Source organism: Melanotaenia boesemani, chromosome 2 (assembly GCF_017639745.1).
Source record: "Melanotaenia boesemani isolate fMelBoe1 chromosome 2, fMelBoe1.pri, whole genome shotgun sequence".
Classification (NCBI taxonomy): domain Eukaryota; kingdom Metazoa; phylum Chordata; class Actinopteri; order Atheriniformes; family Melanotaeniidae; genus Melanotaenia; species Melanotaenia boesemani.
Window position 1 is genome coordinate 18,149,028 of NC_055683.1, and position 24,609 is coordinate 18,173,636.

General features: G+C 37.7%; 1 protein-coding gene across 2 annotated transcripts in view; it reads left to right on the top strand.

Moving 5' to 3' along the window:
- Window positions 1-24,609, top strand: part of LOC121628731 (protein kinase C beta type-like) — a 108,266-nt gene that overhangs the window by 37,385 nt on the left and 46,272 nt on the right. For both annotated transcript variants that reach the window (XM_041968038.1, XM_041968029.1), the window contains exons 3-8: window positions 1,537-1,619; window positions 9,199-9,310; window positions 9,424-9,552; window positions 17,875-18,031; window positions 18,633-18,767; window positions 20,793-20,889. In XM_041968038.1, coding sequence (XP_041823972.1) covers window positions 1,537-1,619; window positions 9,199-9,310; window positions 9,424-9,552; window positions 17,875-18,031; window positions 18,633-18,767; window positions 20,793-20,889 — 713 coding nt within the window. The remainder of the gene's footprint in view (window positions 1-1,536; window positions 1,620-9,198; window positions 9,311-9,423; window positions 9,553-17,874; window positions 18,032-18,632; window positions 18,768-20,792; window positions 20,890-24,609) is intronic.

Genomic DNA, 24,609 nt, shown 5'->3' on the forward strand with positions numbered 1-24,609 from the left:
CAATAGGAGAGTGTAGGTGTTAAGATAGAAGCACAGAATCCCTCTTTATATTTCCCATTGTTGCTGCTTTTCATGCGTTAAATACTGCACAATACGTGCCACATACTGTAAATCAGCTTTCATCAACAATTCTAAAAAAGTATCTGTAGTTTGGCTTGTATTTAAATAAAAATGGGGTAAAACTGCTTTAGTATCTGAAAGGGATTTTCTTGAATATTCCCTACTGTCCTATAACATGCTCTCTGAAAGTGCTGAAAAATGCTCATAATTTAATGTGGCAACATTTTAGATAAGACGCTCACACACTTATTATTACTTATTATGAAAAATACTTTATTTATCACAGAGGGAAATTTAAAGTTTATATAATTAAGTAATTTCAATATTATATTTAATAATATACACAATGCCATATTAGCAGTGTAAGCAAACAGCAATCTGCATCTATTTAATTATTCAATGATCTAAACGATTTAAATAGAATTGATTAGATAACACATCAATACTGTAATCGTTTTCATTCATTCAGTAAGCTACCATATATAGAAACCATTTCCAAGCAATCATTTCATTCTATAAATCATTATCAGAATGTTGCTTAGTCTATTTTTTATTTAAAGAACAGATTGAACAACATGTTTTTCAGTCAAGTAAGCCCTGGAATAAAATTATATTTCAATATTGGGACACATTAAACTGATATATTATGATCAAGCCTATTATTTACACCTCTAGATAGATAGATAGATAGATAGATAGATAGATAGATAGATAGATAGATAGATAGCCTTCCTCTGGTAGTCTGGAAGAGCTGTGCAAAGTGTGGCTGAACTTTTGACACAGCTCCAACATTACACCACCCTTCCCCAGACAGCGAACTCATGTAGACTGATGGGTTTCTGCCACATCTTCCAAAGCAGGACTTCTCCTTAAATGAGACTTCAGTTCTATAATTTGGTATGACTGGTATGATTTTAGACTGCAGAAAAACCCTGTGTATTTTCCAGCTGAGTACATAATGAAATGATAGAGACGACTGAGCACAGCTCACCTGCAGGTCATCAAGCAGTTTCTTCTGTCTTGTGCTAATGGTTTTTCATGATTGAACTGGAAACTCAGGCTCAACGAATCTCAAGCAAACTTCAAAAGCCTTGAAAAAAACTAATGGGAAACATTTTTTTAGCTGTCATCTCCAAGATGAGGTCTGCTATTTGCTCTTTATGTCTAAAGTTAAACCTCATCTCATGACAAAGTTAGACATTAACTGCTGATTTGTGGATGGACCTCCTCCTGGATGCTTCTGACATTGCTGATTTCTTACAATTAAATGACTTGGAAATAAAAAAAATAATAAAAAAAATCATTCCCTATCCCTAATAAATACTTTCTGGGTCACACTCACCTCGCATGTTGTTCAAAGTAATGCTCATCCTTTTTGAACACACTCTAAACATCACTTATCTCGTCTGGACGTTCGAGCAGAACATTACACTGAATGCCCAGACTGAATGTTTCTTCTTCTTCTTCTCTTCACAGTGTGTTGTTTTGTGGTTCACAAACGTTGCCATGAGTTCGTCACTTTCTCCTGTCCAGGCGCTGATAAAGGACCCGCCTCAGACGTGAGTACAAATAAATTCATTTTAAGATTTCTAAGTTTGTTGTGGGAAAACAAGTCAAGGTAATCACAGAGGCTGAGACGGCCTGAGATTGTTCATCAGCGCTGGAGATGCGACTGAGCTGCTTCCATCTTTCTTATCTCATTTTCAAGTTCCTGTTCTGACGCTTCTGCTGTAAAATGACACACAGGGCAGGACTCTCTCCAACATACACATTTTAATTGACTGATTCTAGGTATAGTGTAACAGTTGGTTACAGACATTACTAAATGATTTACACTTAGAGCTGAAGCCATTTTTCTAACTAATTTCTAATGTAAAGAAAAAAAATGATTTTCCATTTGCTTCTTTAGAATAAAATAAAACAAAACACTTCTCTTAAAGTTTCCCAGCCATGTCTTTACCTCCCTCTGGAAAACCCTTTAAATCTGACAAGCAAACTTGGTGAGCCACCTCCGGAGGAAACACTGGTGTTTGCTGCTTGGTTTCCTGACTGATAAGTCTGTGCAGTATTTCTTCTCATTATATGTCTAATAACCACCTTAGTTATCCCCCCCCCACACAAACACCTTTTGCACCTGACTGCTTCTGTTTCACTTCCTGTGTGCAGAGATGCAAATAGCTTCTCTTTCATTACTTCTGTTTTAAAGGCCAAGCTGAGTACAGAAATACACCAATAAATCCGTTGCCTGTGGGGTTTTTTAACCTCTGTTCTTTATGTGTTAGAAAATAAGATAAATTTGGTAAAATGAAATTATCAGCTGGTTCACCATCAGATAGTTTTATATAAATATAATCTACTTCTATTTTTTTACAGATAGTCTACTTCTACTCGCCTTTCCTTTTTTATTTTTTATGAAATTACTCTAATCTACTATCATTAATTTTGTAATTGTTTTTGTAATTGTTGGCTGTGGAAGAATTTTATATACATTTTCCTGAATATATTTCCTTGACAGTGAATCAGCTTGTAGGTGAAAGAGTGCATCATCGCAGCTGACGTGTTCCACAACTTCAACACTCATTATTCCTTTAATAAGTATGCAGCTGCGCCACTAGAACAAGGCTTAATTCACCCTCTGAATCATGTTCATATAATGACAAAGCAGTGCCTAAAGATGCCTAATCAGTGCTGCTGGACTGTTTCATCGTTTCAAAACACATCTGTGAGCTGTATGTCGTTGCACATATTCAAAAATACTTTCTTTATATTTCCTGCAGTTCTAATGCACTACAGCTTGTAACGGCAATGCTTCATCCTCATGCAGACTTCTGATAGTTTAGTAAGATTTTCTCCAAGTGCAGATATTTACAACTTCTATGGAGTTAAGGCCTCGTTCACCCCTCTGTGGTCCACGGTAGTCCCGTTAAGGGGGATGGGGATCCCAGGTTGAGATGCACTGAGTGGCGCCTATCATTGCTGCTGCAACTTCTTAGTGTGTGATTTAAGTTTTATATTTGCAAGTTCATAACAGATAGTTCATTTCCACTGATTAAAAGCAGCATAAAGCTTTTTTTTTCAGTTGAGCCTCGCTCCTTCATCTCTTTTATTTCAGATTTCCTAGAGGCCTCCCTCGTCTTCTCTGACACTTGCCTTTATTTCTATATATGGCATACATGTAACTCTCCCCCTCCCTGAATATCTCTCCCATTCAATCCCTCTAAGCCAGCTCTGTTTTGTACATCCTCTATTTTAATGCCACCCTGCCCATGGGGCCCCTGCTCTTAATTACGAGGCCTCACCACCCCCCATATCATCTCCTTAATGAGTTCATGGCCTTACGACCTCAACCCCTGCACAGCGGGAATGTAGGGTAGCTCCGCTCCACACAAGCCACTTATTAAAATATAGGAGACAGGAAGACAGGAGGCCTTGTGATTAAAAAAGGAGCTATTTCTATAGAAAGTACCACAAATTAGTAAGAGAATATGATAGATGTTATACTATTTTTACTTTCATTAGTCTTATCTAATAATAAACTCAATATTTAAGCAGGGAGGGAAAGTGTGGTTTGGATTATTTGTCTCAGAAATGTATTGGCTCTGAATTCACATTCATTTGTAAAATTTTTTAGCCTTTGGCAAAGCAGCACCAGAAAGACACGGTAGCTAAGATGTATTATGTTGTCAGTAATATTGCCTCTTTGTCTGCAGCCCATTAGTTCCCATTTTAACTCTCGCCTCTCTTTTTCTGTCAGTTATATATGTTTAAAAGAAGAATTCAATTATAGATCTGGGTTAATAGAATGGGATCCCTGTGGGAGAGGTCGAGGGATGAAATCCTCTAATGAAACCTACATTTCAGGCACACAGCTTGCTAATGGTATAGAACTCAGTGTGTGTGGACCACGTGTGTGCTTATGTGTGTGTGGGCATGTGTACATGTGTGTATGAGAGACCTGCTCACAAGTAGATTGAGAATGCAATGTAGAGGACAGGAAGATGGTTAACTCGTTTGTATGCTTTTTGCTGCTTATGGAAACTTTATTTACTCAATCCTTCAATTCTAAGCTTCTATGAATCCAAAGAGGAAAAAAAATCAACCTTATCAGCTGCTAAAATGTGAACAAAATGCATTAGATAAAGAACAGCACGTAACTTATTACACTCTGTCAATATATTTATTTAACAAACACTAAGAAGCAGAGTAAAAATCTAACTCTGCTTTATCTACTTCCATTAGAATTAAGAGAATGAGTACTTTTATTATTCATCTGATTAACTGATCATTATCAGTATGAACACTTGTATAAAAGTAAATGTTTTGGCGGTTTTCTGTTCTGGAGCATTACAATGTGTGTTAACACAATGCCAAGGAGGAAAGACATCAGCCATGATCTTAGAAAAGCATCAGTTTGGAAAGGACTATCAGATCATTTCCAATCCACCTGGAGTCCGTCATTCCACGGAGAGACATATTATTCACAACCTGAAAACCTTTAACATAGCGGACAATCTTCAGCCCATGGTCACATCCTGAAACAGTCAGAGAATTTACAAAAACCCTAAGAGGTATGTCTCAGACTCTACAAGCCTCGTTGACATGTGTAATGAGTATATGTGATTTTATTTAGTGTTATGTCCTTGTAATATTGTCACCGACAGTGTCTGTACTGTGACAATACTGTGGAAGATATGGTTCTTTTGTCAGACTTGTACTGACATTCTGTCCCTTTATATTGGGCCAAATTATATGATTTTTCTTATCCATGTGTATAAATGGTGCTCTGTAGAATAATCAAATGAAATTAGTTCAACTTTATTTACAGAGCACTTTACATGCATAAAGCAACACTAAGTGCTTTACATAATAAAACAAATGATGCATATTAAAAACAAAATTTAAAAGCCTTTACACACCAAAGTATATAACAAAAAATTAAAACACACGTCATAGTAATTCACACACAATCACACACACACACACTTACACACTTATAAACAAAGCTCATGTACACTCCCCCCACCCGTCCATACCCCATTCTGTACGAACATGAATCCCATACCTAACTACTGTCTCTGAACTGAATGTTAGTATGAAAATAATAATAAAATGAAAGCATCTGGCTTGATGCTGCTGCGAGGAAACTGTATCTTGTGAATCCAGTCACACAGGAAGCCAGCCCACCCATGACCACAAAGGGTGTCAACACAGGAACCACGCAGATCAGGGCAGGCCGGGGTCCACACCACGGTCACAGGGCTGCAGTGCAGGACCCCCAGCCTCCCAGACAGCAAGGGCAGTCACCATGGCAACAACCCTGCAGACAGAGCAGGTAGAGCTACCGGTGTGGAGGATCCCCAGGAGGAAAACACTGGAGTTAAAAAGTAGAAATAAGACTACATAAACTTATAATGTAGGCTCTCTCCTTTGTGTTTGCTCTCTGCGTGATGGGAGCTCCTTCCTCGCATTGTCTTATTTAAGGCTCCAGATGCTCTCTGCATTTAGCTGAATTTTCAGCCTAAATGTTTAATGAATGTTCATATCAGTACAGAAAAGCTGAACAGGTATGGCTTATTTGGAAGGGCTGCAGTGAAAAAAGCCTCTCCTCTTTAAAGAGAACATGGCATCATGTCTTAGGTTAGCAAAATTTTGCAAAGATTTCTGTATTTTGGCTTTGTGAAATGACCTAATGTAAAATGTTATATGGTGTTACTGTTACTTTGTTTTAAGACTTTCTAAGAACCAAATGTTCTGATTTTTACAACCTTATAAATTAAGCTAACTTGATAAGATTGAGGATAAAAGAAAAATCAGTAGGTATTGGAGGGATTAAGTGACTGTGAGCGAGGACCCCGCCTGTCTTTCTGCCTGTCATACATCACAAACGACATGACAGGATGTGTGTTTGATTTTGTGTCGGCGGGAATGACTGACGCTGCTGTCAAAGAAAGCTTTAAACCAAAACAAAAGAAAAACAGTTTCAGAACAAAGTGACAAGAAAACAACTCAAAACACTGGATGTCTGAGCCAAGTCACTATTCTGGCAATTGGTTTCGACCCTCTGCAACACAACATATACCTCAGCCTCAAGACACTTGTTTTTTTCAGGAATCTCACAGAGTATCATCTACTATTTAAAAGTACAATGTTGGTGAGTAAAATCGTGTAAAATTAAAGGTTGAATTGTTTATAAAAATGGTAACAAATGCTGCTAAAACGTTCTGATAAACAAAATAAACAATATTATGAATAAGGAAAGTATATTTGCGTAAGACCTTTCAGGCATCAAACCACAATATTGAAATGGACTAATCTAGAAAAATATACATGAATGGATGAGTACTAGTGTGCCTTACAATGTTATAAAGTAATTTTGTAATATTCATAAATAGCTTAGTTTTTTTGAGTGTTTCGCGCAAAAATTTTATGCATATTTTATTTTATTTCAAAGGCTTAAAATAAAAATTTTCTTTTTTTTTGTTTTGTTTTGTTTTTTTGGCTTAGATCAACAAATTTTAGGTTTTTGCTGAAAAGATAGACAAATAAATAAAAAGAAGTCACTCCTTTTTCATGAAAGCCTAAGTCCCACACAGCTCTACAGAAAGCTCTGTCCTACTGATTCCACTGATTTTCCATGAACAAAAAACATGATTAAAGAGGAGAAGGCAAGAACAGGATGTCTTTCTTTATTATTATTATTTTTACCCTCATAACTTGTTTCATGGCTCCATCTTCCAGCTTTTTTTTCCATACTTTTGGACTGGCGACCTATCCAGGGTGTGCCCTGCCTCCGGGAAACGTTCCGACCCAAACTCCTGATCCGCGTTTCTTATTGGCTGTCATCAGTTGTGCAAAAACACTTGCAGATATGACGGGCACCCACACAATCACGCCAAACTTCAGGAAGCACACTCTTCTAAAGAAACTTGTGTGATAAGGGGGGTGTAATTCAGCCAAAGTGACACAATATTTTCCAGTACAGGAGAGGAAAAGAAGAAAGCAATCATCTCATTGGTTCTGGCTCGTGTAACAGAAAGCACTTCCTCATGTCAAAGGAAAATGTGATGGATCCCTGTGGCAGAAAGACTTCAGCTGATGCACTGATTTGTGTCTGCTTCACTGCACGATGTGGGTTCCCACCCAACTGGGGCTTCATGATGCATGATTGTGTAAGGAACCTGATCCCCTGTGCAACCACAGTCCTTAGATACAGGTGTGCATTCCTACTGAGCCGTGGCTGCAGGTGTCAGTCACATGAGCGCACATCAGACAGAAATAGCCCCATTTTTCCACCTAAATTATACCCTCTATTATGAATGATTATCTAAAAATCAATTATCTGTCAGTCAAAATAATTTAGTTAAGACTTTTAAAGGATCTCCATGTGATGAAAATAGTTGTTTTCTCTTTTTTTTTTCTTCTCAAGGTTATTGAGGAACATGTTTTCAGTTAAAGAGAAGAAATGGTGTTTATTTCTAAAATGAGTCACAATGATCTACAGTAAAAGTGCACATGTACACAGGAAGATAATCAGAAACACTCAACTGCAGGCAATGTTCCCTTTTTAAATCACAGTCCACCTGGAAATGTGCACGTGTGGATCAGCCTGACGTTCTGCCCTTTTGTAAGCCAGAAGATTTTTATGGTCAGTCACAGCAAAGAGCAAGTGGAGGACCAAGAAATAAATTCTTCTGGCACAGAAATAATGGGGCTTGTCAGGTGGATGATGTGTACGCAGTCTATATCTGCAGGTGGTGTAAATACAGGGCATCTGAGAGCACATTCGTGTTTTTACTGAAGATCTATTTTTGGTTTGAAAGTTTTCTTTTCTCACAAATAAGACTGCCAGTACAAATGTATTTGCAAAAATGGATCTATAAGTTGCATCATCATGCAATTAATGTTACTTTCTATTCACAGTCTCGCCATGTGCATCACCAGTTTTTAAAAATGGGTCGACAAGACGTCTGAAATGGCTTTAATTCACTCCCAAACCTGTACACATAACACAGAAAACACCGCTTCCATGCATGCTCTGTGGCACTCTACATGTGTTCAACACTTCTGAGAACAAATCATCTCATCCATCTCCTCCCTGCTGAGCTGCCTCATCCCGCTGTCACCATCTCGCTCCCTGCTATGTGACAACTATATCTTTTAAAAAAAAAAGCTACCACATGAACTGGAAAACTGGGAAGTTTTTAAGTGTTACTCTGGGGAAAAAACAACAAACCTGCTCAAAGGCCACATTTTACTGGAAAATAAATTCACTTCCAATGTCACAAACTCACTTTGCTCATATCTTATTACAGTAGGTCTGATGCATTTTCCACCACCCCAACCAGTCTTCATGTGTTTTTTTTTTTCTTACAAAAACTACTTACTTCTGTTGTTGCTGTCTTTTGCTTGCTTAAGAACCAATACTTTCCATTACACTTCGAGTCCTCCTTTTGATGTCATGAATAATGCATAGATTACATTTTCCATTCTGCTTTGGACTTTGTTTCTCTGTAACTGCAACCGTGAGCAAAACTATGAGCTAAGCCATGCTTAGATGTCATGTTATTGGATTATTGGTAGAAATAACTGTATCTTTCTCTATGTGTGTGTTCATCTGTGTGCAGCAGACTGATGTACAAACTCTCACCCACCTGCTGTATTTTCATTTAGATGAAATTTGGCTTCAACAAACTGACTCCATGAGTGTTGTTTAACTTACATACACAGACACACCCACCCACACACACACACACACACGGGCCCAGCTGGTAGCTGCTTTTGTAGCCTTTCTGAATCAACGTGAACAAAGAAATACAGATGAAGCTTATCTCGATCAGATTACAGTGTCAACGCCCCTCTATTTTCACCCCCTGTCAGACTTTCAGGAGATGCTCCATTACCCCTCAAAACCTCACAGTGGTTTTAGAGACGTGAAACATAAATGTCTTATCTCTTTTTTTTTATTATAAAAATTCAGTCATTCGTTTTCCTTTTTAAACAATAAAAAAAACAAAAAAAAAAACAAACAAATGTTAGCCTGTTTATTTTGGCACATTTCTCCAGTGTTAATCATCACAGTGAAAAGTTGTAGTTTGTAGTTTTGATAGCTCTGTCTTTCCCTTTCTCTGTCTTATCCAGGACCCGAGGGCAAAGCATAAGTTTAAGATCCACACCTACTCCAGCCCCACCTTCTGCGACCACTGTGGCTCTCTACTGTACGGCCTCATACACCAGGGCATGAGATGTGACCGTACGTGCTCCCCTTTGGCTTCTTAACCCAATTTAAACTGATCACAGTTACTAGATTAGATTTTCTATATTTTCCTCTTTGGCTTTCTTAAACATGTCTGATGTGTTTTCCAGACTGTATGATGAACATCCACAAGCGCTGTGTGGCCAATGTGCCGAGCCTGTGTGGGACAGACCACACTGAGAGGAGAGGTCGTATCCAGATCACTGCTGATGTCAAGACCAACGTTCTCACCGTCACCAGTAAGTGTCGCTGTCAGAAAAATGGTCATCTGTCTCCCTCTGCTGTTAGACTGGTGGAGGTGGAGGATGTAACTCATATATGAACTCAGACATCATCAAACCTTCATCTCTATAAATTCCAGTACGCTGATTCCAGGATGTTTTAACTGATTCTTAAAAGAGATTTTTTATAATTGAGCTCACATTTTAACTCATCTTTACAGTTAAAAAAAAAATAAAAGAAATATTAAATATATATTCTTAATGAGCTTTTCTTTTTTAATGTTTTTTCATGTCTCAATCAAAGATCAGGACACTGAAATTGGTTGTTTTGCTTTTAAGATTATTTGGACTTGCACCTGATTTTATTGATTTTACCAACTCTGTCCTGTTAAAAAAAAGGTCACATATTTGGCAGAAATCCCTATAAATATAGCCATTTAGATATTTTGCACTATTACTAAATAGTGCAATTACTAAATTTGCAAATAGTTTCAAAGAGTGAATTAAAAATATGGTGTCTGCCCTTTTTTTTGTATAAATGCACTTTGGAGATTGTTTTAACTTAAAGAATCTACAGTTACAATAATGTGGAAAATATCTTGCTTGTATTTATTCTTTTAATAACACATGTAGCATTTTTCATTTTCAGAAATTATTTTCACAATAGAATACATTGATATTATTTCATTTAATTTACTTTAATTTCCAATATATCTTTTAATTAACAGGCTGGGTTTTTAATAATTTAAAGCAATGCTTAAATTGTACAAACAGAAAGTAGTTAATACGAATAATGTTGTTACTTTTTGCATTGGTGCAAGTTTTAAAACAGTTATAATACAGAAATATGTTTTTGGGAACCTCTCGCAACATCTCACCAAATAACAACCTAAAACATCAACTTAACAAAAGTAAATGGATCCACACTGATAAGGTTCATAGCATGATCTTAGTTTCTAGGGACATCTGGGCAATGATCTCAAAATAATATAAAGTTAAAGATCCCAGGCAGTCTGAGTGGCACAAATCTGCTATCAGGTACTTTTTGGACAAGTGTTTCTTTTCTGTTTTAAACAGAACTGAAACAAGCCAATAGTTTATCAACAGAAGTTTTGATAAGGTAATTAGCACATTCAATGCATTAAAGAAAGTCTAAACAACAGAATGCATGTAGTTCTGATGAATGAAATCATGTATGTCTCCTTGCAGATGCGTTCACTTCCCTGCCGATCAGTACCCTGCAGTAGGTTTATGTTCTGAAATGTTGTACTCCACAGATTTTATGACAGAGCAGGATCACAGGGTTTGGCTTCTTTTTCAGCTGCTAATTTCACTCGTACACATTCATGCTCATGTTTTGTTGGATCAAGTTTAGCTTTGATTGTGGCACAAATTTCTGATGGCACCATTTCAGTAAGCAGCATCAGAAAATTAGTTTTCCTCCAAATTTGTATGAGTAGGGAGAGTTGGACTGCTGCTTAAAGTATTTTCCAGCATATCTCTGTGGTGTTTAAATCTGGACTCATGCGCCCTGATCAGCTCTGTCACAGTTTGGACCTGATGGATCCTGGTGTTATTACTTAGGAATCAAACAGAGAGAAAAATGACGTAGACCTGATTTGCTTGAGCAACCTGGATCATTACGCTTCCCCCACAAAACATGATGATTGCATCACTTCATCTGGCCCATCACTTGGAACTAAATATGGACTCATTAGACCACATGGCCTTTTTCCAGCACTCCAGAGTACAATCTTTATGCTCCCTAGCAAATTAAAGCTTTGGTTTTTCAATAAGCCCCTCAATAAGATATTTTTTTTAGACTAAGCAGCTGTTTAGTCTCAGTTTCTTAAGTTCTGTTAGCATCTTCATTGGAAATGATGACTAGCCTCTATCCTTAAAGGTCGTAATGTGTTGGACAGTTTTTAACCCAATTTAAACTTCAGCAGTCCATGTAGAAGTTTTGTTTGTTTACCAATAATTTGAAATAGCCTAAGACATAGGACATGTTCTCTGCCATGGCTGATGCTTCATTTAGGGTTGCATACATTTTGCCCACTGAAAGAGACTGAATTTAGTTAAAGACTAAACTAGTATTTGGAACATTTTGCATAGTTTTAAGAGTATTCACATGGCTTTCCATGCATTTTGCTCTTGTTTTGGACCTTAATTAGATAAATTTTTGGTGTAGCATACATCAGTTTCTTGCATGTTTTTTAGATGTGGATTTTTTTTTCTTCTACATAACATTACTGCCTGTGTATCCTGGCAACAACAATGTTGTAGAAGTTTTTTCACCCAAATTTTCTTTCTTTTCTTTAAGCTTTAAGGCTTGAATTAGTTGTATCCAGCAGCACGAGACTGAGCCTGGAATTTAATATTGTTGCTTAGTGAATTTGAAGCAGGATGTTAGGAGAGAGAGGGAGCCATGCCAGCCAAGCTTCCAGAAAAATTAAATATTAATTATTAATGCATTCATATGCATGCTCTGTGATGCTGGAATAACTGGCACTGTCATTGACCTAAAAGCCAGTGAGAATTTAACCTTACCTGCAGGGCCGTAGAACAACAAACACACCTTTTGTGTATCTGAATAAAATCTGAGTATGAACAGATAACCACTCAGGTGCACCATCACCACCCTTTTTTACTTCTTTTACCTGCAATGACTGCTCTAACCTGCAGGTGGAAGCAGAGGTTTAAATTACTTTATGTCTGACATCTCAGATCAATTTCAGCTTCCTTCTTGACATAAGAAAGAAAATAATGATTCCTGATCAGACTGCAGTGGTTGCACTGAATAGAAAATTCAAATGCTTATGTATTGTAATTTCCATCTGGTCACATTTTCTTTCATAAATAAGGAATAATTCATGTGCAGTTATGACTTGGTAATGATACATGTGTATGTTTACTCTCCTCACAGGGAAAAATGTGTTTGTGCTTCACTTGTTTTAACCTTAGAAACAGTAATACAGCTAATAGCTAAAAGCTTGAATATGTCAGAGCTGCACTGATTTAAGGGATTTTTTGTCTTCAGGAAAAGAGGATTTTATTGTGCTGTTGGCAAAAAGAGGAAATAATTGATAGGATGCTTCATTATGTACAGAATAGAATCAATATACAAATTTTTTCCTCAGCAAACTATGCCATCACTTTCTTAATGGTATCTGGTATTTTTTTTTGTCTTTTTTCTCACTGTTTTACTTTGTTCTTGGTTCCCACACTCATACGCTGAGCATGAGCTGGTAGTTACTGTGGGAAATTATTAGAGAGCTCACTTATCACATAATGTTAAGGCAGCAATAAAGCTTCAAATCCACTCGGGCTACATCACAGAGCGGTAAATTGAGCTGTATCATACAAACTCCAATCTACTGTAAAGCTCAGTCTCAGAACCTCATGGTGCATTAACAGAGAACATGATGGTTCTGTGCAGAATACATTAACTGTGTGGCATTATTTCCTGTTTATGTGGTAAATCTTTCATGCAAATGAGAGGCCGTTGCAAGAGAAATACTTATTTATATCCACAGGGGTCAGTGTGGACCCATGAAGCTCTTACTCCCTCATTGCTATGAGGGAGAAAAAAAAAAAAGAAAAAAGAAGCCACCACTGAGAATGAATTGCAGAACCACCAGGAAGTACTCTGCAGCTTAACGAAGCAGGATCTAGTGGAAATGGCTGCTACACCAAAAGATGCATTTGAGCCGTTGACTCTAATTATGGGTTTAATCTTTGCAATTGGCACTGGTGAAAAGTGACAGTCTATTGATCAGTTGTAATTCACCTCCATTCTCTGTCAGAGGCAGATCAGAGTTCAGGGACACTGGCAGAATAGCACTTCTGGGAATGGAGGGGATTTGACTTCCATGTCAAGGGCACTCCAGCAGGGAAAACGCAATGGGACATTAAATTGGGATCTTAAAGGTGACCTCTGCTTTTGTTACTACACCCAAAATAAAAGTACGTTCTACTGAATCGGTTCTGAAGACCAAAGGAGCTGATCGGTTGTCTTTCTATGTAAGCTGAGTTTCAATTACAGCCTTGATGTGGAGGAGATGCAAAAAAGAAAAGGTAAACGTTAATGGTAAAAACTGAAAATTGTTTACTTTAATGCACAAAGGTTTAAATGGTCAGTTGAGGTTGTTACGACTGTTTCAGTGAAAACTTTGTGCGCGGTATGGGGAATGGAAACAACTTTGCTTGTCTTATCTGACACCTGGCAAGGAGTAATTATGGAAATCTACAGAGTCAACAGACTGTAGTGGCTGGAATCTTCTCAGACTGCATAAAATATCCCAAATATTCCAAGAGATTAAAGTCATTACTGTGGATGTCCACCGCAGTTATTTAGTTTATATTCTTTTCCATTTCTTCAAGTGTCAAGGCTATTTTTCTTGCAAAGGAAATGTGTCTAATTCATATTTCTTCTTCTTGGAGCCTTTTATGGCTTCACATTTGCTTTACTCTTAAATGGCAACCTGGCAAATCTCTACTCCAAACACTTTTAGTCATGTTTTTTTTCTTTCAAAGTATTTTCATTTGAAGATAAAATTTTCTTCTTTGTGAATCTTTTAAAGCCTCATCAATCACTCATTTGTCACGTTTCGTGAACATTCATGAAACCCTAAGAGAAAATACAGCTGTTTCTGAGTGTTTTTCACTCACAGTCATCTTATCAATAATAAATACTTTTTTAATCCAATATTTTAATTGCTTAGATGAATTACTGCTCTCAGGTTTTGTTCATATTCTATGATAGCATGAATGATGATAATAATAAATGATAATACTACTCCCACCCCATAAATGTAAGATTTAGGAAGCCTTTAAACACAATGTTGTACAATCACTATGAGCTATGAACATGACAGCTCAAAGAGTCTAAACTAATCAGATTTCAGTGTCTGGATCTGTGGACGATCTGTTTATATATTTTTTCAGTTAAAGTTTTGCAGCAGATCTGCTGGCAAAAATGAAGCTGGCCAGGTCGTATGAAAGCCAGTAAGACAAGATGAGGCTTAACAAATGACACGTGCTGCCAACACCCACGCTGCTGTACACATACAGCTTTCTGCTGTTACTGCACTCTCAGCTCTCCTGGTCCTGTACATGCTTTACCTCAATTTCAAAAGACAGAATCCAATGTTCTTTTCAGCAGCACATATTCTGTACATGCAAAAATTACACACATGCAAAGAGTCTTGTATGAATCACATACGTCTTATGTGTACAATGAGACAAAAATGTGCACATTCCCTACTATTTACTAAGTGTCCTCTGAGACTATTTGGCATGCTACACTCTTTACAGCTCTTCTCAGCAACTATTTGATGGTCACTTTAACAGTCGTCATCTAATATTTATTGACCTGCTCTACTGAGAGTTTATAGCTGGGTCGGGGCTGTGGTTAACCTCTGTGAGGTTAGCGTAGAGCAACAGCTCTCTGACATCTCGGGGTTTACTTACGCTGTGAGCTCACTGGGAACCTCGTCTTCTGTTCTGGATTAAAGCAACAAGGTATATTCAAATCCCTTTTTTTAAGATGGCAAATGAAGGATAAGTCTCTCTGAGTATCATTTGAACCATTTCCAAAATATTCAACATTTATTGAAAACATCTCCAGACTGAAACGAGTTGGATTGGGTGCAACTGAATTATAAGTGCAGAGTATTTTTACTCTACAGTTTTAACTATAAACAAACGATAGAGAAGGTGTCTTCCTTCTGACAGTGTAACATTTGAAGCCAAACGACCAACATTTTATGTGCTAAAACCCTACAAATGACAAGAATACTCCCATCTGCCCCAAAGACTTTCTTTCAAAATTAAACAGGAGACTTCTTCTTTTTAACAGCTTGTGTGCTTATATTGTCTCTTAAACGTCACACTAATGTATGCAGGAAGGCTCAGCTTATACTTATTACACTATATCAACCACTTTTTCTTAAATAGCATGAATTTTAGAGAAAACATTTTTTTTTATATATATATCTGAATCTGAATATTACACGGATCCTCACCATTTAAACATGGGACACACATTTGATGGACATTAACTAATCTACAACTTCTCTTATCTTTGTTCTGTTTACACACTGATAAATTTACAGTAGTTCATACTTCGGGTTCGGGTAGTTTGAGCTACAATTTTTCCAGTATTTACATAGTCCAGTTTTACTTGCATTTCACAGTTTGCAGCTCCACCCGAGCTTCTCCTGTGATGAGTGGAACCTGTATATTGTTCAGGTCGCTTTGCAATAATTTATACTTTTCTCCAAGTTAAACTAGTATTAATGCCCACATTTAACTGAGTACACTGTGAGGTAAAACGTCTTCAAGAACCAAAAGAGAATCCTTTCTTTGTTTTCGATTGTTCTTCAAGATCTACAACCCATCCAACTCAAATATCTTCAAGCTTTTTCAGTTTAACCTGAGGATGTGGGGTACTGATCTTAGTTTATACAGTCTTGGTGGTGCAGCATATTGCTTGTGTTGCCGCCTCCTGCAGCAATTTAAACTCTGCAGCATTTGCAATAAATAGTTGTTTGGTTCATGTTCAACCTTTCTAAATCAAAGGACCTCCAGACAACAGAAATGACTCCTTTGCTCAACATGTCCAATAACACGGGTACTCTGCTGCATGTATGTTTAGTATTGCAGCAGTGAAATATGTCCCCCTTTAAACAGTTTTGTTGTCAGCCAACAGTTATGTTGGTTAAGAATAAAAACCAGTTGTTGGTTGAACCTTCATATTGACCAGCGCTAATCTTATTTCCTTAAAACAGCTTGCAGTTTGACTTTACTCCTTCCCCTGATAAAGGAATGGGAATCTGTGAATATGCTACTTTGGCTCCACCCATATCCCCACCTGTCAGCAGACGAGTTTTTTTTGTCTGCTTTGACACTTTTTCATAATAGTATTTTATCATAGCACTTCAAATATTGAGGCAATTTAACACAAAATGTTTAAACTAGAGTGAAATCCTCAAAAAAGAAGCAAAATCATTTTCTTCTCATTTCACTGGTTCCTTGCACTGCATGCTAGCAAGTAGCAGGATTGGTTCTTCAAACATTTTACATAGAACATACACCTGAAGTTGCCTGTCTCAGACTGTAGATGGTGCTTTGCAGAGTCAAGGCAGATATCATCACCTGGAGCAGTGATGGCTGATTTTTCACATGATAGGTCTTGCAACACACTAAAACCATGAACAGTTATAAAGGATATAAATCTTATTTTTTATTTGAGGAGGCATTTTAAATATCTAGTGGCACCCGTTAAGGCAGATACTTAATCCTGTACATGTAGCACTGTTTCACTGCTACTAGTCAAACTCCTGCTGAGACATTTTCCATTGTCGCTGTCCGTGTTTTGCATGTTTAGAAACAGTAATGTTTCTTGTGCAGTTTATTTTCTTATGAGTCATCAGTGAAATATGTTTGGCTTTGTGTGTTTTTGTGTATGTGGTGTGATGACCGTTCTTGTGTTTGTTTTTGTGAGCTGAGAGCAATCCCGGCGTGCTGCTTAAGACAAATCAGGCTTGTTTCTGATAATTGGATGTGACCTCATATCTTGACCAGCATTTATAATTATGCACACACACACACACTGACTCAACTTGACACACACTCCATCCACAGGAGATTTTCTACTGCTTGAATACACACAAAGCCACAAAAGAAGGATTAGTGTTGGAACTGGCAACCTTACGTTGACCTTACATAATCATTGAAGCCAAATCTGGCAACCCCAAGGCTGTAACCCCCAACTGAGGGAAGGGTTGTAACTATGTGCCTCAAGTTTATAAAGAATAACAGGATTTAGTGATTTTTAGGGCAGAGTTATTCTTTTTTACCATCTCTTTTAATTTCTTACAGAGGGGACACATTTCTACAGTTCATCGACCAAGTGCACACAAATGTGAATTAACTGTAATATCAATGAGCCTCTGAAATTAGTTTAACAAGCTATGCTGTATATTCCCTATAAAGAAAAGAAGTTACCATAAAGTCCAGCTTTAACCCCTGCATAATGATGCATGTGGCTGATACCATAAAAGGACGCAGACAACAGGTGGTGTGTCTTGAAACTGGTGATGATTTTTAGGAAATATTACTTTAAAGATTACTTTGTTAACTTTTATTTGCAAACTTTATTGTGTTATGCATGTTTTTGTCTAGATACCACTAAAATTGTCTGACTTTATTATTCCCAGTGGAAATTAATAAAGAAAAATGCTATTTAAAAACATTGCTGAATGTTTTTCTCCATCTCTTTCTTCTCTCGTTAATTTCCCATCTCCTTTTCTTCAATTCCTCTATTTCCACCTTCAGTCAAAGAGGCCAGGAATCTGGTTCCTATGGACCCCAACGGTCTGTCAGACCCCTACGTGAAGCTCAAACTGATCCCAGATCCCCGCAGCGAGAGCAAACAGAAGACCAAGACTATAAAGTGCTGCCTCAACCCCACCTGGAATGAAACCTTTAAATTGTAAGGCTTTACCACACCAAATTTAATGCATTCTTTATTTATTCATGCCTAACTTGCCTTTCTCTTTGTCTTCTCTTTTATCTCTCCCCCTCACTTGGTGGAGTGTTTTAAGACCATCATATTATGCTCCTCTTTCCAAGCATGTGTAACCGCCGGCGTTCAGATAAAAACATCTGGCTTCTCGTATTTGTAAAACCTTGCTTGTGGGGTTGTTTGCTGCACTTGGCTCCATTTGCGTTCTTATATAGATGTCTCATCACAGCATGGAAGAAGATTGAAAATAGCAACTTGAGGCATCTTGCAGATGTTGAGGTTGAGGGGCAATTTTTGCATCTATCCAACCTTTCAAACTGAAAGATGATATAAGGGTGTTAAACCGGTTCACATATTTCAAGTTGCGTATGTGAATTTATTTAAAACAGAACAGATAGAAAACTCTCCAAAAAGGGTGCCTCTATGGTAAATATCCAGGGATATGTGAGGATAAAAATGGAAATGACAAACCTAGAAGTTCTCATACATGCATTTCAAAGTCAGGACAATTTACTGAAGACGACCTACAAATTTCCAGCTGTTGATTGTCCTTATTTGTCTCTTCCAGCCACCTGAAGGAGTACGATAAGGACCGCCGTCTGTCAGTGGAGGTGTGGGACTGGGACTTGACCAGCCGCAATGACTTCATGGGATCATTGTCCTTCGGCATCTCAGAGCTCCAGAAACAAGGAGTGGATGGATGGTAAGATGAAAAAAAAGAGAGTTGAAGGGATTTGAAGCAAAGATACTAACCCACTGGAAGAAGAGGAGGAGGAGGAGGGAGAGTGAAGGTGACCTTGTTCATTACTGCACTGTAGGAGAAACTTCTTTAAATTCTCCACTTTAAACTTTGGTTAGACTCAGTGCCAGAGCAACTCTACCCCTTCTCTTTATCTCAGCTTCTTCATCCCTCCACCACCCTCCCTCCTTTCCTCTGTGTCTGTAGCTCAGTTGCTATCTCTCTCTGTCTTCCTCTGATTTTTGCTGACGCTGCCCTGTCAGGGTTTTTAATGAGATGCCAGCATTTGAGGTGGAATGGTGGAGGCGGAGAGATGCCGTTATGCACCTTATATTCTGAGTGAGCCTGTAAAAATACAGGTTTTCATTTTATCCACTTTTGTGAAGCTCCAAAGCTGAACACTTACTGGCACTTCAAGGCAGGGGAAGGCAAAGAGAGAGAAAAATGAACACAAAGACCTGATTTTGGTAGCTTACACTCTATGTTTTCATGTGTTCTTATTCCCTGATGGGTCGCATTTGAAATTGTGTTAACAAGGGATGAGCTTTTAATATAATTGAACTTTTTTGGTGTGTATATAAATGTGTGTGGACACACAACTCCAAGAGCTGGCGTCAAAACAACCTCACATAGTTGTGTCTCCACCAGAACCAGTCTGACTAAGGGTCTGAAGAAGGACCAGATAAAGGTCATCTTACCCTCATAGTGAGCTTTTAACAGAGCATGTATATAAAGAGAATAAAACCTAAAAGTGAATTAAAGCATGATGAGTAAATATCTACAATGTAAAAAGTGTAATATAGTAACAGTTTAAATACAATTTATAAATGAATATAGTAAAGAAAGTAATTATAGTTGTGATTATATCATATATAGAGCATAATAAGTAAAATTTCTTCCACAAATTTCAGTTTTTTGAAGCCAGTGGCAGATTTGTTTTATATAAGAAATGTGGATGCTTCAAATACCACAGAAATATAAACACTGCAAGCTTAAAACAAGAGAAATGGACTTTTAGTGGTAATAAAATTCAGAGGTTTGGATAAAAACAAAATGTGTTTGCTTAGAATTGTGCTGAAAGACTGCAAACAAAGTTTTAATGAATTGCAGCATTAGCAACATTTTCATTGTTTCTTGCGAATCATGAGTAACTGGCTAACTGTTTAGCGAGCTAGCTGTTGTGCATACATTATGCAAATGCATTTTCTGTGAATGACAGAATTTGCTGAACTTAATTTGCGGAAAAATAATTACCTGAAGAAGAACTGGACTAATTTAGTGAAGAGCAAAGCTGAAATGTAACACTAGCGATATCTGAGTGAATACACCCTAATTCAGAGTTAGATTGATGTTTGGCGGATGAAATGATGATGTTATTGGTCTTACATGTACTTCCTACATACCCTGGATTAAAAATGTGAAGAGCCAGTTTCACACTTAGAGGTTAGATTGCTAAATAATTCTGGTCACTGGAGGAATTTCAGTCAGTGAGCATTATTTTGGGGATGGGCACTGTACATCAGTACATCAGTACATTGCAAAAATGTAAGTGTTTCACTAGATGTAATATCTTTTTGCACGATGCCCAGTTTGTCCATCCTGTTTCCGTATCAGGTTTAAAGTTCATAATGTAGCTTGTTTCTGCTGTAAATGGAAGCAGTTGCACAAAACAAGGCGAAACCAGAAAACTGTTATTGTTTACTTTACTCCCACTCTAACAAAAAAAGACAGTGCTTTAATTCTAATAAGTTTGTGGTTTAGGCTAAAACCTCCTTAAACACAGATCTGATTTTATGGTTGTTTAAGGTAAAATTGTCTAATTAAGCTAAGCCAAAAGTGTGGAGCTAAAATCAGTGTAGTTAAATCCATCAACGCTATGAATAAGTGGTGATGATGCTGTATGTTGTCTGGTTCTGGCAGCTGTTTAAAACACTTTAATTACATAACCTAATTAGGAGCTGATTTGACTGCAATATCCTCTTCTTTCAGGTTTAAGCTGCTCTCTCAGGAAGAAGGCGAGTACTTCAATGTCCCTGTTGCTCCAGAGGGAGAGGAAGGCAACGAGGAGCTACGACAGAAATTTGAGGTGTGTGTGTCTGTGTGTGCCTGCTTGTGGTAGGTCAGTGAATGTGTGTGAGCATAAAGCTGTGAACGCTGTGTGTGTCTGAGTAAGGGCCACTCTGGGAGAGCTGTTAGCAGTTGGCAGGCACACTTATACTACCATCCGGTCTGGCACACGGCAGGTCCAGACGTGTGAGAGTGTGTGTGAGCATGTGTGTGTGTGGGCTGACCAGTAGGCCCATTCACACATTTGGCAGCAGTGAGGATAACCATGCACTGTGATTTCCTTTTCTTTTTTTTACCTCTTCTCCTTCTGTCATGCTGACACTAAGCCACAATCATAAGACTCCTATTCAGGAATGTTCAAGCTCAAGCTGTGTGTAACATTTAGGAACACAACTAGAAGGATGCTACAGTAGCCCAGAAAGGCCAAACCATACATACTCTAAAGTATAAGATTACAAATTCTTTACGTCAAGTACCACCTCAGAAAATATCCCACTCTCCAAGTTAAGAAATAGCAGAAAAGACCTACACTTTTCCATCAGGAGCATTTCAGACAGAGGTAAATACTTCCAGTTCAGCTGACATTTTTCAAGTCTTCCCTGAAACCGGTTGTTTGTGCGCATGCTGGAACCACGCACAGAACAACACCCACCACAGAGACAATCAGAGTGAGCATATACATGCTTGTTTTTTCCTGCAGATCCAATCCTGAAAAGGTTTGAACCACCCCTCTAGATTGGGTTGAAAATTCTTTCCATTCGAGGGGGATCGGATAAGCTGAGGCAATTACATGACGAATTTTTATTTGGACTTGACGTTCGATTGGGTCAAAAATGCTTCATGTAAACGCAGGTTTATCACCAGAACTGATGTTTAACGGTTTAAATTTTGTCACACAACTCAGCAAAGGCTTTATAATGCTAAGTGCTTTAAGGTTATTTTGGTTGTTTGACTATTTTTGATTTTGCCTTTATATCCCACATTAAAAAAAAGAAGAAAATACTTATCACGGCCAAGTTTGGTATTTTGTTTTACCCCCAGCACAACTTCACCTATATGATCTGATGATTATCTTTTCACTTTGACCTACTTTATTAACACATTGGTCCCAAAAATTCACAAATATTCAAATCCAATCAAAAAATCAAACTTTGAAAATGACAATAAATAAATAAATAATAAAAAAAAGAAGAATATATTGAAAAAAAGCTGCACCTGTCTGTTCCGTTGGTATATGATCTATAAATGTCAAACAAACACTAGGAAAGCTGCAGGTGAACTTTATTTATTGTGCTACTGTAAGAAAGTAACGTGATATGATCATGCATGATCTGCCCTCTTACACATGTGCAGCACTGGAAGTAAGAACACTATATACGAACAAACTCACTGATAAATATCTGGTTACTTAAAAACTGCCTTAAAGTTGACCGGCTAGTTAGCAAGTAGAAAAACCGTTAGCTCTGAGCCTGATGATGCTCCTTCTGTTTCATTTTTATGACAGCGAGTGGAGAGAAGCTTTTATTGCAGACTCTCGCAGTTTACAGATTATGCAACTTGTAAGGGCAGTGACATTATCCTTGGATCTGTGGTTACACCGACATGCTTGGATCACGTGACATTTTCACAACGCTGTGCAGAAAAACTAGGTCACCTGGAGCGCTGCTGTCAGCCTTACTTGAAAGTACAGATCTGAAAATATCTGCCCAGTTTGTGTTTGACGTTGATGCACCATGAAAATTATTATCCGTAATTTACAGAAAACCTCACAATATTGAAAATGTTTAATAAATAAGTGTACCTCTAGGAACAGAGCATGAGTACCACCAGTGGTGCATGTTCCACAGTTTGAGAACTATGGCTCTAAAGAAATGCATTACAGCTTTTTGCTAATACAACCCCAGTTTAAAAAAGTTGGGTGCAAAGTGTAAATAAAAACTAAATGCAACGATTTCAAATAACATAAACCAATATTTTATTTCTAATAGATCACATGCTGAAACTGAAATGTTTTACCATTTCATAAAAAAAAGAAAAACAAACAAACAAAAAAAATAAACAGTTGGAACAGAGGCAACAAAAGGCTGGAAAAGTAACGGGCACAAACCAAAAATGACTGGAGGAGCATTTGATAAATTACTAGACTAATTGGCAACAGGTCAGTAACATGACTGGGTATAAAAGGAGCATTTCAGAGAGGAATCACTGTCTGTGACCACAGTTTGCTGGGAAATCCATAAATGTAAGTTAAAACTGTTATGCAGTGAAGAAGTCATTTGTGAACACGATCCACAAACTTCTCTTCTCTGGACCAAAGCTCATTTCAAATGGTCTGAGGTAAAGTGGATAACTATGGAAATAAATTTAAATTAGTTTTACAAAACCATGGACACTGTATTTTGCAGAATAAAGAAGAGAGGAACCAGAAAACATTCGAAGCATCATGAAACAGAAAGTCTATCAATAAAAGCCCAGAACAACATCACCCTGTTCCAACTTGTATGGTATGTGTTGCTACCATAATGTTGAAAATGAGCTGATATTTACATCAATATATATATTTTACACAGTCCCAACTCTTTTGGAATCAGTTAGATGAAATGATTGGTACGACTCTCTTGACTCTATGTACTTAACTGAAAGTCTGGGTACTACTTGCTTAATGCGAAGGGATCTTTTTCCTCCATTTCCCCCCCTTATTTCTCTTCCTCCTCATTTTGCTTCCCTGTCTATCAGTTTCCTGTTTTGTCCTCTGTCTCCTTCAGTAACCCCCTGTGTGTTTCTCACTCTTCATCTGTTTTCACTCCCCTCCTCTCCTCAAGGTCATCGTCCTCAGACGCTCACTGAGACACAGTCCTGTGGGGGTATCAAATACACGCACACTCTCTCCAACAAAATGAAACCTCAAGGGTGAAGCTCTTAAAGAAATGACAACGAAGATGGGAAGAAACAGACAGGGAGCTTTCCCTCTGGTAACATGGGTTGCATGGCTTCATGTGACCCCTATTCAGAGTCACACACTCTTATGTAAAGTGGGGTTTAAAAGTTTATGAACCCTGTGTAATGAAAGCAAAAGTATTCTCAGATGATTTTAATAGTCCTTGAAGTAGTTAAAAGAACCCAAACAAATCAATCAACTTTGCTAAATGAGGTAAATGATTCAGTAATATATTTCTGCAAATGGTAAGAAATTGTGAACACCAAAACAACACTTTTGTGTTTTTAATGAATGTAATGTCAATCAGGTGTGAGTGGATGTTTTATTCAAAATAAGGATCTGCAGAACATTTCTGTGTAAATGCATCATGGCATGAACAAATGAGATTTCAGAGGAGTTCAGAAAAAGAGTTGTTGGTGCTTATCAGGCTGGAAAAGGTTACAAAACCATCTCTTATGAGACTCCGCCAATCCACAGTCAAACAGCTTTTGATAGAGAAAATTTAAAACCAGTGTTACCTTGTCTGGGGGTGGTCAACCCAGAAAGATCACGCCAAAAGCAAGATGTGTAATAAATTGAGAGGACAAAAGGAACTCTCATAGTGGCTAATATATGTGTTCATGAGCCAAATGCCAGGGGAACACTGACCAGTGATGTGCATAACAGGAAAACCACTGATCTTTAAAAGGATTAATATTGGTCGTTTACAGTTGGCTAAAAATCATGTCGACAAGCCGGAAGATTTGAAATTTTATATCTTAAGGAAGGAAACAACTGCATTCCTGCATCATATCCCATCTG